Here is a 10627-nt window from a genome sequence, read left to right as displayed (position 1 = left end):
CTAACTGGCAGTAAGCGCTGATTATTTCGCGTGATGGCGTGGGGGTCTCGCCGCCGACGAGGTCAGACACGGTCTAGCCACCAGACACTCTCTGCTCTCACCTCATATTTCTTGATGCATGACGTGCACTCATCCCCCGCCACCCGAACCAGGTCAGAACGGTTTGATTTCTCAACGATCGATGCTGCGTCTCCCTGTCCCGTCCCTCTCATATTTCTTCCGATGACATTAAGTGTCAGCAAAACCAATCCCGGTCGAGACAGGACATGGCATTCATATCTTGCATCCGCAACCCACTTAAGCTAGTATATCCAAGCAGATCAACCGGAGCCCTGACTCCAGATAGAGGCCGCGATGTTGCTGCTGATGCTGCTACATGTGCTTGTGGTGGCACCGTCGTCGGCTCAGCAGCAGCAGCCGCCTGTGGTGCGTCCGGGGTGCCGCGACACGTGCGGCAACATCACCGTCCCGTACCCATTCGGCATCGGCGCTGGCTGCTACCGCGACGACGGCCAAGGTGGCTACGCGCTCGAGTGCGACGACTCCGGCAGTTCACCGCCACGCCTCACCGTGGAAGGCTACAACCACCGCCTCGCCACACTGTCCCTCGCGGCCGGCGAGGCCCGGGCCTACCTCAACGCGACGCGGGAGTGCTTCAACTCCACGGGTGGGCTCGTCGGCGGCAGGAGTAGAGACACGTCCATGGCCCTAGTCTTCAGTGTGTACCGCTTCTCCGACGCCAAGAACCGCCTCGTCGCGCTCGGCTGCCCCAACCTCGGCTACTTTGTCGACGCTGCCGGATACTACGTCAGCGGCTGCATGTCCGTGTGCCGGCCATCGCAGTATGCCATGCCGGGCCCGTGCACCGGCGTCGGGTGCTGCCAGAGCGCGATACCGCCCGGGATCGACTTCTTCGAGCCGCACCAGCGCAACTTCCCCAAGGGGCAGAACGACTCGTCCGCCTTCACCACAAACGCCACCTCCTGCCACTACGTCTTCCTCGTCGACACCGAGTGGTTCACCTACAGCGACCGCGTTTTCCTCGACCGAGCCGATGATTTTGATGTGCCAGTCGTGCTCGACTGGGCCGTCCGGAACGTCGGCAACTGCAGCGCCGCCAGGCGCAACGCCACCGACTTCGCCTGCCGGAGCATGCGCAGCGAGTGCTTTGATTCCACCAATGGGCCAGGGTACCGTTGCAACTGCTCAGCAGGTTTTCACGGCAACCCCTACCTTGATGGTGGTTGCACAGGTACACATCGTGACACTAACACGAAGTCGACCACGCTGCTGAATTGTCTTTCTCCCATAAAGACGCTGCTGAATTGTTTTTTCTATAAAGAGGCTACTGTGTTGTTGATAATTTTTTCTTGACCAAGTGCTGAAATTGTTTTGCAAACGTTAGACATCGACGAGTGCCAACTGAAAGACGACTACCCGTGCTACGGAGTCTGCACAAACACGCTGGGAAACTACACATGCCAGTGCCACCCGGAGACAAGTGGAGATCCCACCGTGAAGAATGGTTGCCGACCAAACGACAAGTTCACCTTAGCTCTCAAAGTACTTACAGGTACATTTACACCATGTTCTACTCATCTCAATTTCTTCTTATGAGTAATGCAAGCTAATAAACGTCAATTGGCCTTAACTGGTTGTGCCTGGCAGTGACCTTGTTGGAGGCATTGTTTTGATAGCGGGGACTATCTTCAGGGTGAAAACCTAAGATCTTTGATCGGACGACGACAGTGTTTGAGCACTGTTCCCTTTTTGGAGGCGTCGTTTTTTGGAGAGTCTGTAATTCAGGTGTTTTCATGGCGGTGGATGTATTGCTGTTGTTAGGCCCGAGATACTGTAGCGGGACTTTGTTTTTTAGTTTTCTTTTCCATTTTTTGGCTGTGTGCATCCGTAGTGCCATTAGGGTGGTGCGTTGTTGCAGAGGCTGGGTGTAATTGGTATCTCTTGATATTAATATATTCCCTTTATCGAAAAAAAAAATAAACGTCAATTCAGGAGTCGGCGCGGGAGTGATCTTGTTAGGGTCCATGTGCTGCTGCCTCTGCCTGACGCTGCAGAAGAGCAAGCTCATGAGAAGAAAGCAGAAATTCTTCGAGCACAACGGAGGCATCATCTTGCAGCAGCAAATAAGGTCATACAATGGCAGCACCGGTGGATCCACTAGCGGATTCAAGATATTCTCCAGCGAAGAGCTAAAGAAGGCAACGAACAACTTCGCTGCCGATCAGATCCTTGGTCGTGGTGGCCACGGCATTGTCTACAGAGGTGCCCTGGTGGACAATTCGGTGGTGGCCATCAAGAAGTCCAAGATGATGGAGGAGGCCGAGACCAAGGAGTTCGCGAGGGAGATGCTCATCCTCTCCCAAATCAATCACCGGAACGTCGTCAAGCTGCTTGGTTGCTGCCTCGAGGTGGAGGTGCCGATGTTGGTGTACGAGTATGTTTCAAACGGCACTCTCTACCAGTACGTCCATGGCGGCAAGGGCCTCGACAGTGACACGGCCTTGGACACTCGTCTTCGGATTGCCGCAGAATCGGCAGAAGCGCTTGCGTACATGCACTCGTCAGCATCGCCACCGATCCTCCACGGAGACGTCAAGACGGCCAACATCCTGCTCGACGGCAACCTCACCGCAAAAGTAACCGACTTTGGGGCGTCGAAGCTAGCTCCAAATGACGAGGCCGAGATCGCCACGCTAGTGCAAGGCACCTGCGGGTACCTGGACCCGGAGTACCTTATGACATGCCAGCTGACCGACAAGAGCGACGTCTACAGCTTTGGCGTCGTGCTGTTGGAGCTGCTGACTAGGAAAAAAGCGCTCTGTTTCGATGGCCCGGAAGAAAATAGAAGCCTCGTGTCACGCTTCATGATGGCGGTGAAGGCTGGCCGACACGACGAGCTCATGGATTGCCAGGTGAGAAAGGAGATGGGGCCCGAGGCGCTGGAAGAGATCACCAACCTTGTGATGCGGTGCGTGAGCATGAACGGTGAGGAGCGGCCCGGGATGAAGGAGGTCGCAGAGAGGCTGGAGGCATTGAGGAGATTCCAGCGGCGTCCATGGGGTCAGGCAGGTGGTGGTGCTTTGGAGGACGAGGATGAGGAGAAGAGCTTGCTTGAGAGAAAGCAAGATTACAAGTTCAGACCCCACGATGTGCTTGACTTAGAGGGGGGCAGTACATACACATTTAGCTCGTAGGTCGGTCGTTCTAATAGTTTGTGTCACTCTTTTACAAAGTCGACTCAGATGAGGTAGTATAAAGTAATTTTTATGTAAAAACTTTCTTTAAAAAAGTTGAAGCTTTTATTTGACCGGGAATAGCAGGCGTTCTAACTTTTGGGGGTAAAACACATTAGAATGGCATTAAAAAGGCAACGACAAAAAGGAAAAGAAAGTCTATAAAAGCAATTACCGTGATATGCCAGCACCAGGATGATGAAGGCCCTCTATAACCAGCACAGTAACTCCGTCAGGAGTATGGGAGATGAGGCAAAGAAGCATAACATATAAATCCAGGCTTCAAAGCATTGATCTTTATCCGTTAAATGACTTCTTCCCGACTTCCCGTGTCCGTTTCCTGAATCTAAAAGGTCAAATCATCCTCCTTGTTGCTGAAATCATGTTAAAATGTTGCTAAACTGATGTGATCAAAATGTTGACGAACCGCTGAAATATTATCAAAATGTTGCTGAAATTTTACTTAAAAACTGCTAAAATGGGAGGAGATGGAACATGTAGGGTGTGTGAAGAGATGAGGGCAAATTGTGTGTGCACATCCCCTGCTGGGCGCGACTCATGAAAAAGTCGCCAGGCATCAAGGGTTTCTCTAGTACAGTAATCTTTCTTGGGATATCGTTGACGTGGTCATATGAGGTAAAGCGCCACGAGTGGTGATGACATGAAGGGTTTCATATAACACGAGACGACAGCTAGACATGACTGATAGGTTCGACAGGATTGCTGCCCTGCCCGCAGAGATACTCCCAACCAGAAGTTCCAAAAGAAAATATACTCCCAAGATTGCCAACTAAAAATATGTTGCTGGCCGTCACTTGTAAGCGAGCACACTAATTTGTCTGACGTGCTGGACTGGAGTACGAAGATATATTATAGCTTGGTCAAAGTTCCTTTTATAATGGAAGGGGGCCAATGAGGGCCGGCAGTTCGGTTAACCACTGCTCCACTAGCATTTTGCTTACTAGATAGAAGGCCATAGGCACAGCTTTATGTTGGTAAAGTCCTAAACCACCAATGAGGTACAAGAAGCAGAAGATATCAGCTCACAAGGGAAAGAACAGGAACAAACAAACAGAGAAATACACGAGACACGCCGCTTGAAAATGCCCAATACCTCATCAACTGAAGCAGTCGCCGATTGAATGTGAAGCATGTGCAGGATCTTGATGCCGAAGAAGACAAGCCACTGAAGAAATCATGCCCCGATCACAATGAACCCACACTAGAGGTGGCAGGGGGAGTAGCCTCGTCAGTCACACGATCGGCTCACTCTCCACCAGCATTTACAAGCCAAAACTTCTCTTTTCATCAGGTATACATGCCAAAGTTCCAGAATAACCAGCAGAACTCTTGTATTGACATGTGTCGACATCAATGGCTCTGCCAGGTGCGGTCTTGTTAAACAAGTTCTGCCATAGGCTAAACGGCAAAGATTGCTGTAGGTGTCGCCTCGTCACCAGTCAGTGCTCCAGATATAGCACCTAACAAAAATACCATTCATTAGTGTTGTGTAGTACAACTGACCCGGTCCTAGCTAGTGACAGGTTATTAGTTTGCAGAACCTGCACGCGTACATGAACGTTCCATGCTTCAGCATCTCACACTTCCCACTCCCTCCGAGCAGTCTGATTGACAGAGCAGACTAGCAGAGCAAAAATGGCGATCGCACCTGTGGTGCATCTCTTGCTGCTGTTACTCCTGCCACTGACGGAAGTCTCGGCTCAAGAGCAGCAGCAGCCGCCACCACATCCCCAAGTCGTGCGGCCGGGCTGCCGCGAAAAGTGCGGCAACATCACAATCCCCTACCCCTTTGGCATCGGCGACGGTTGCTACCGTGATGATGGCAAAGGTGGCTTCCAGCTCAAGTGCGACGACTCCCATGCCACCCCGCGGCTCACCGCGGTTGGCTATGACATCCGGATCACGAACCTGTCCATCGCCACTGGGGAGGTCCAGGCAAAGCTCAAAGCGACGCGCTACTGCTACGACAACGAAGGTGTCAGCGTCAACCGGAGCGGTGATGGAGCTATGCCGCTCACCAGCAGCCACTATCTCTTCTCCGCAACAAGGAACCGCCTCGTCGCGCTCGGCTGCCCCAGCCACGGCTACTTCGTCGACACCGCCGGTTACTACGTCAGTGGCTGCATGTCCATATGCAGACCGTTGCAGTACGCCATGCCAGGGTCATGCACGGGTGTCGCCTGCTGCCAGAGCGCCATACCCAGCGCTGTTGGGTACTTCGAGCCATACCTGCTCGACGTGCAAAAGAAGGACGGAGACCCAATCTTGTATACAACCACCACGACCTGCCGCTACGTGTTCCTGGTGGATACCGAGTGGTTGAGTACCAGGTACAACAACGTCGACAAGCACCTCAACCGGACCGACAACCTTACCGTGCCCATCATCCTCGACTGGGCGATCCGGAACGTCGGCAACTGCAGCACCGCCAAGCTCAACAGAACCGATTACGCATGCCGGAGCGCGGCCAGCCATTGCGTCAAATCCATAAACGGCGCTGGGTATCAGTGCAACTGCTCCAAGGGGTATGAGGGCAACCCCTATCTAGAAGATGGATGCAGAGGTATGTACACAGATATATCTTACTGGAATTTCAACACTACTCAACTGCTGCCATGTTTAACACGCTGTCTGATGAATTGTTTTGCCAAACGGAAGACATCGACGAGTGCGAACGCATAGAAAAGCAAGAGGAACCATGCTACGGTCTCTGCACAAATACTCCGGGAAGCTACACTTGCCAATGTCCTCCTGGGACTAATGGAGATGCCACCTGGAAGAATGGTTGCCGGCCAAAGGACAGTTTCACCTTCGCACTGAAAGTAGTTACAGGTAAACAGACAGGACACAGCTTCAAATCTCACCGTGACTTGGTGCCATTATCTACCATCTATCTCTCATCCAACGTACCCGATTGATTTAGAATTTGATCTAAATAATTAAAGCTTCCCAGAAAAAATTCTAGTAAATCAAGATTAATATTCCGGTGGAGTTTTATTTCATTTGAATTAAAGGTTTGTGGTTAAATATGTATTTAGTTTAAACTAGTGCTCAAATACGTAAAAAGCTATTTAATCACAAGATAGGCATCCAAATGGGATGAAATATTCACAGATTTTAGAACGAGGCATCTACAATTTACTGGAATATTTTCAAAAGTTTCTGAATAATTTTAAGTATTTTAGTTCAAAATCAGACGCAATCTGAAACGTTGAATCTGAGATAGATGATGGATGCTATCACCAAGTCACGGTGAGACTTGAAAGCATCAAGTCACTGAAGCGAAACTTCTTTCCCTTTAGTTGCTCCTGCAACCTTGTTGTCGGAAAACTTATAGGTATCCAATGTCGTACTCAGGAGTCAGTGTTGGAGTGTTCTTGCCAGTGTTCATGTGCTTCTGGCTCTACCTGGGGATCCAGAAGAGGAAGTTTATCAGGGCAAAGCACAAGTTCTTCGAACTAAATGGAGGCGTCTTCCTGCAGCAGCAGATGAGCTCCTACAATGGCACAGGCAACTGCGCCGGTGGGTTCAAGATCTTTTCTAAGGAAGACCTCGAGAAGGCTACCAACCACTTTGCTTCTGACTGTGTTCTTGGTCGCGGCGGGCACGGCATTGTCTACAAGGGTGTCCTTGAGGACAATACAGTGGTGGCAATCAAGAAGTCAAAGATGATAGAGGAAGCCCTGACCAAGGAATTCGCGATGGAGATGTTCATCCTCTCCCAGATCAACCACAAAAATGTCGTCAAGCTGCTCGGATGCTGCCTTGAAGTAGAAGTGCCCATATTGGTCTATGAGTATGTCTCAAACGGTACCCTATACCACTACATCCATGGCAGTAAGAGCAGCGACTCTGGCGCATCCTTTGAAACCTGTCTTCGGATAGCAGTGGAGTCAGCCGAGGCACTAGCATACATGCATTCTTCGGCCTCACCTCCTATTCTCCATGGAGACGTCAAGACGGCAAACATTTTGTTGGACGACAAGCTCACAGCTAAAGTTTCAGATTTCGGAGCATCAAAACTGGCACCAACTGATGAGGCCAAGATGGCGACATTGGTGCAGGGAACATGTGGTTACCTTGATCCAGAATACCTAATGACATGCCGGCTGACTGAGAAGAGTGATGTGTACAGCTTTGGTGTCGTCCTGTTGGAGCTTCTGACAAAGAAGAAGGCACTGTACTTCGACGGGCCAGAGGAAGATAGAAGCCTTGTTTTATGCTTCATGATGGCAGTTCAGGTAGGCCAGCACCAAGAGCTTCTGGACAGCCAAGTGAGGAATGAGATGAGAATTGAAACGCTCGAAGTGATCACGCACCTCATCATGAGATGCTTGAACATGTGTGGACAGGAAAGGCCGACAATGAAGGAGGTTGCAGAGAGGCTAGAGATGCTGAGGAGATACCAGCTACACCCGTGGGATCAAGCAGATGCCAACACGGATGAGACACAGAGCTTGCTCGACATGGAACAACGGAATGTGGAATACAGGTTCACACAGGATTGCGTCCTTGATTTTGAAGGAGGCAGTACATACAGCTTTAGCTCATAGATGGAAATATATTTTGGCATTCATTCTGCATATCCTTTCAGATATGAATTCTTTTCAATGCAAGAAAAGAAATGCACATATGACAGTTGCAGAAAACTGAACACAAGCAAAGATTTAAACCTCATACTGGTTGTACAATTCAGTGAAATTGTAGAAATGATCTAAACCAATAATATGCAACTATGCCCGTTAATTTGCCACCCCTTTTTCTGTTTAAACGACGTTACAAGCAACAGGATGCAAAGAGAACTTGCAATCACTTATTAGGATGGAAACTTTACACATTTTACAGAAGGGAATTGCAAATCATTTTTCAGCATTTCTTGATTAGGTGACCAGTACACAAATAAAACTCTTAACTTTATTTGCGGGCTAAATCCAAACTTTGCCTATAAGAAGTTGTACCTTTTCAACTGGGGAACTGGTGTCCCATGAACTTCTCTGACAGTGCTTCCTAGCAGAGAAATAAGCTTCCCAATGTATGTCATAGCACTGAGCGTCCCATGCTAAACCTTTTGCCATCGCATCCTTAATGCGCAAATCCCACCAAGAACGGTCATTCTTCTGCATAATGGAGAGAAATTTATGTTAGCTATGTTCAAAGCAACAATGTTCAGAGTATAGCTTATTCGGATAGATTTCGGTTTCTGACTGATTAACTGCAAACTTGGTTTACACTGATGGTTCAAAACTTCCCTTAATTGATTTATCCAGAGATGATTAGTTGTACATAAATCAGAAACTTACAATACTGTGACATGAGAGCTAGTGCCATGTTCTCTAAAAAAGAGCTAGTGCCAAGGAGATTGTGAACTTACGATGCCATCAAGAGCTTGAGAAAAAGACATCGCTCAAAATGTAGAGATGATGTACTGAGACATTGCTAGTTTTGGTAGTGCATGACGGCCAGATTTTCTGGTCACAAGTAAATTAAAGCTCTAAACCATATGTTACAACATATAAATGCTAATCAACTGATGTAAAAGCTTACATTGATCCATAAAATGACCTTCTGTTGTAGCCATGCCCTTTTGACTTCCTATTGACACATAAACCATTTCATGTAAATTATATCCAAGGGAGGGAGGGAACTGCCCAAGTAAATATTGTGTGGTTGTTAGCTGTTACCTGTAACCATCACTGGGAAAATTTATCTGTATTGGGGGGCAGATCCATACTTTATTGCCTTCATATGCCTGCAAAGAGACATAGCGGTGGGTGGAAACATATGACAGCAACATTGTGTTTTATGTAAGATGATTATAATATGCACAAAGAGCATATTAGCAGAAGCGGAATAAACCACTGTATGCACATAAAAATAATGGCCATCGATGATATGTTTATCAATTGATATTACATATGAGTATGCCATCTTAAATGTATGAGAGAGTGCTGGTCATGGTGCGCATATATCATTTTGATCTACCTAAGCAGGTGAAGATACTGAAACAGCTATAGACTGTTTTGATTATTCCCTTGTTCTATCACAATCGTTTGATACTGACTTTTCTGAATCCCGGGCACACTTATGAATTGAGCCTTAGCTTGCTAACAGAAACTGGAAAACAAACTTGTTTTGCATACCGCCATTTGCAGCACTGTATCATCAAAGGTAGAACAAATATGATATCAGAATCTGCAAATGTTAAATGTGCCAGTGCCTCACCGTATGTATCGATAAATGCTATTCCCTCTCCCTACTTGGTAGACTGGACCAAATGATAAATAAATTGAATGATCCTATATATATTGTATGACATGAGATGTCAATCTTAAACAAGTTTCTTATGTTAGACATAACATGTTTTTACCTATAATTCATTCGATGTGCGCACAGTTGAGTTCACGGCAGACACATTGTTTCCCATTACCTGTAGAGGATAAGCTCTGGTAAATATGCTAATAGAAGACCTGACTGTTAAGGTCATACAGAATGCAAGTGCAGGTTAATAACACAAACCTGGGATCCTCTGCCCTGAGCAATATGAACTGCTTTCTTAAGATTGTCAATAACTGAATCAACTTCCGGATACATCCTACCTAAAAATGGCTTGTGCTTCGTGAGATTTCACTGAAACAGCTAAAAAATGGATTCATTGCAAAGCGGTGAGTTACATACCACATCAGACGAACAACTATGGAATCCAAGGCATTGCTGAAGTACCTTTTGCAAAGTGATTTCCCTTCAATATCATTAAGAGAATACCGCCGAGGAAGATAAATGTCTATGGATGGATCCCAAAGTTCGCCAGCCAAACCATGCGAAGCAACCAATACCTTCTCTCTGGATAGCAAAGTAAGTGCATGTAAGAAACAAACAATTCCTAGCTGTGATTGGAGACTTCTTAGCCTGCAACAATGAAATTCATGTAGAAAGCTAAACAAGAATGATTACCTATGCGTAATTAATGTTACTTCCAATCCATGTCCCAAACCTTGGATAAGCACACCCCTCGAATGGATTGAGGCCATCAACGCAACTCTATTTGAGTAAACAATCCCTCCCTGGAAATGTATCATCTAGTAGGTCATCAAAAGCGGTTTAGTAGAGGACATCTAGAGCTTAAGACAGATGCCATGTTGATGTAGCTACTGCCGATGCGACATAAGTTTTGATTGCATCGGTTGTATTGATGGTCGTATGGAGTAGTGATGCAGAAGATAATGTCGACCACAGTCATTTATGATGACCATGCAAAGGGGTCCCAAGAGATGATGAGAGCAACAAATATATAAAGGGAAGAGAAAGGCGAATGGGATACCATTTTAGGTAGTGCGCTATATTTTTTTCATCTA

General features: G+C 47.5%; 2 protein-coding genes and 1 long non-coding RNA gene across 3 annotated transcripts; 2 read left to right on the top strand and 1 right to left on the bottom strand.

Annotated features, from left to right (window-relative positions):
• The first annotated feature begins 354 nt into the window (after positions 1–354).
• LOC124688925 (wall-associated receptor kinase 1-like) lies at positions 355–3367 on the top strand. Its single transcript, XM_047222546.1, has 3 exons — positions 355–1252; positions 1406–1573; positions 2014–3367. The coding sequence occupies exons 1-3, from the start codon at positions 355–357 to the stop codon at positions 3213–3215; spliced, it is 2268 nt and encodes a 755-aa protein (XP_047078502.1). The 3' UTR covers positions 3216–3367.
• A 1543-nt stretch (positions 3368–4910) lies between these two features.
• Positions 4911–7828, top strand: LOC124691030 (wall-associated receptor kinase 2-like). Its single transcript, XM_047224318.1, has 3 exons — positions 4911–5838; positions 5934–6107; positions 6633–7828. Exons 1-3 carry the CDS (start codon positions 4911–4913, stop codon positions 7826–7828), a joined length of 2298 nt encoding a protein of 765 aa, XP_047080274.1.
• A 1814-nt stretch (positions 7829–9642) lies between these two features.
• On the bottom strand, positions 9643–10276 carry LOC124688924. The gene is made up of 4 exons (XR_006998671.1): positions 10227–10276; positions 9996–10115; positions 9792–9911; positions 9643–9702 (listed from the first exon to the last, which is right to left on the bottom strand). It is a non-coding gene; the product is annotated as an uncharacterized LOC124688924 (long non-coding RNA).
• Positions 10277–10627: the final 351 nt, after the last annotated feature.

The sequence above is a fragment of the Lolium rigidum genome, chromosome 2 (genome assembly GCF_022539505.1).
Source record: "Lolium rigidum isolate FL_2022 chromosome 2, APGP_CSIRO_Lrig_0.1, whole genome shotgun sequence".
NCBI classification, from domain to species: Eukaryota; Viridiplantae; Streptophyta; class Magnoliopsida; order Poales; family Poaceae; genus Lolium; species Lolium rigidum.
This window is presented reverse-complemented; position numbering and strand designations above follow the sequence as displayed.

Coding starts and splice junctions, on each gene's coding strand:
- LOC124691030 (XM_047224318.1), top strand. CDS start 4,911: ATGGCGATCGCACCTGTGGTGCATCTCTTGCTGCTGTTACTCCTGCCA. Junction 5,839..5,933: donor TCTAGAAGATGGATGCAGAG/GTATGTACACAG, acceptor GCCAAACGGAAG/ACATCGACGAGTGCGAACGC. Junction 6,108..6,632: donor CGCACTGAAAGTAGTTACAG/GTAAACAGACAG, acceptor TGTCGTACTCAG/GAGTCAGTGTTGGAGTGTTC.
- LOC124688925 (XM_047222546.1), top strand. CDS start 355: ATGTTGCTGCTGATGCTGCTACATGTGCTTGTGGTGGCACCGTCGTCG. Junction 1,253..1,405: donor CCTTGATGGTGGTTGCACAG/GTACACATCGTG, acceptor TGCAAACGTTAG/ACATCGACGAGTGCCAACTG. Junction 1,574..2,013: donor AGCTCTCAAAGTACTTACAG/GTACATTTACAC, acceptor ACGTCAATTCAG/GAGTCGGCGCGGGAGTGATC.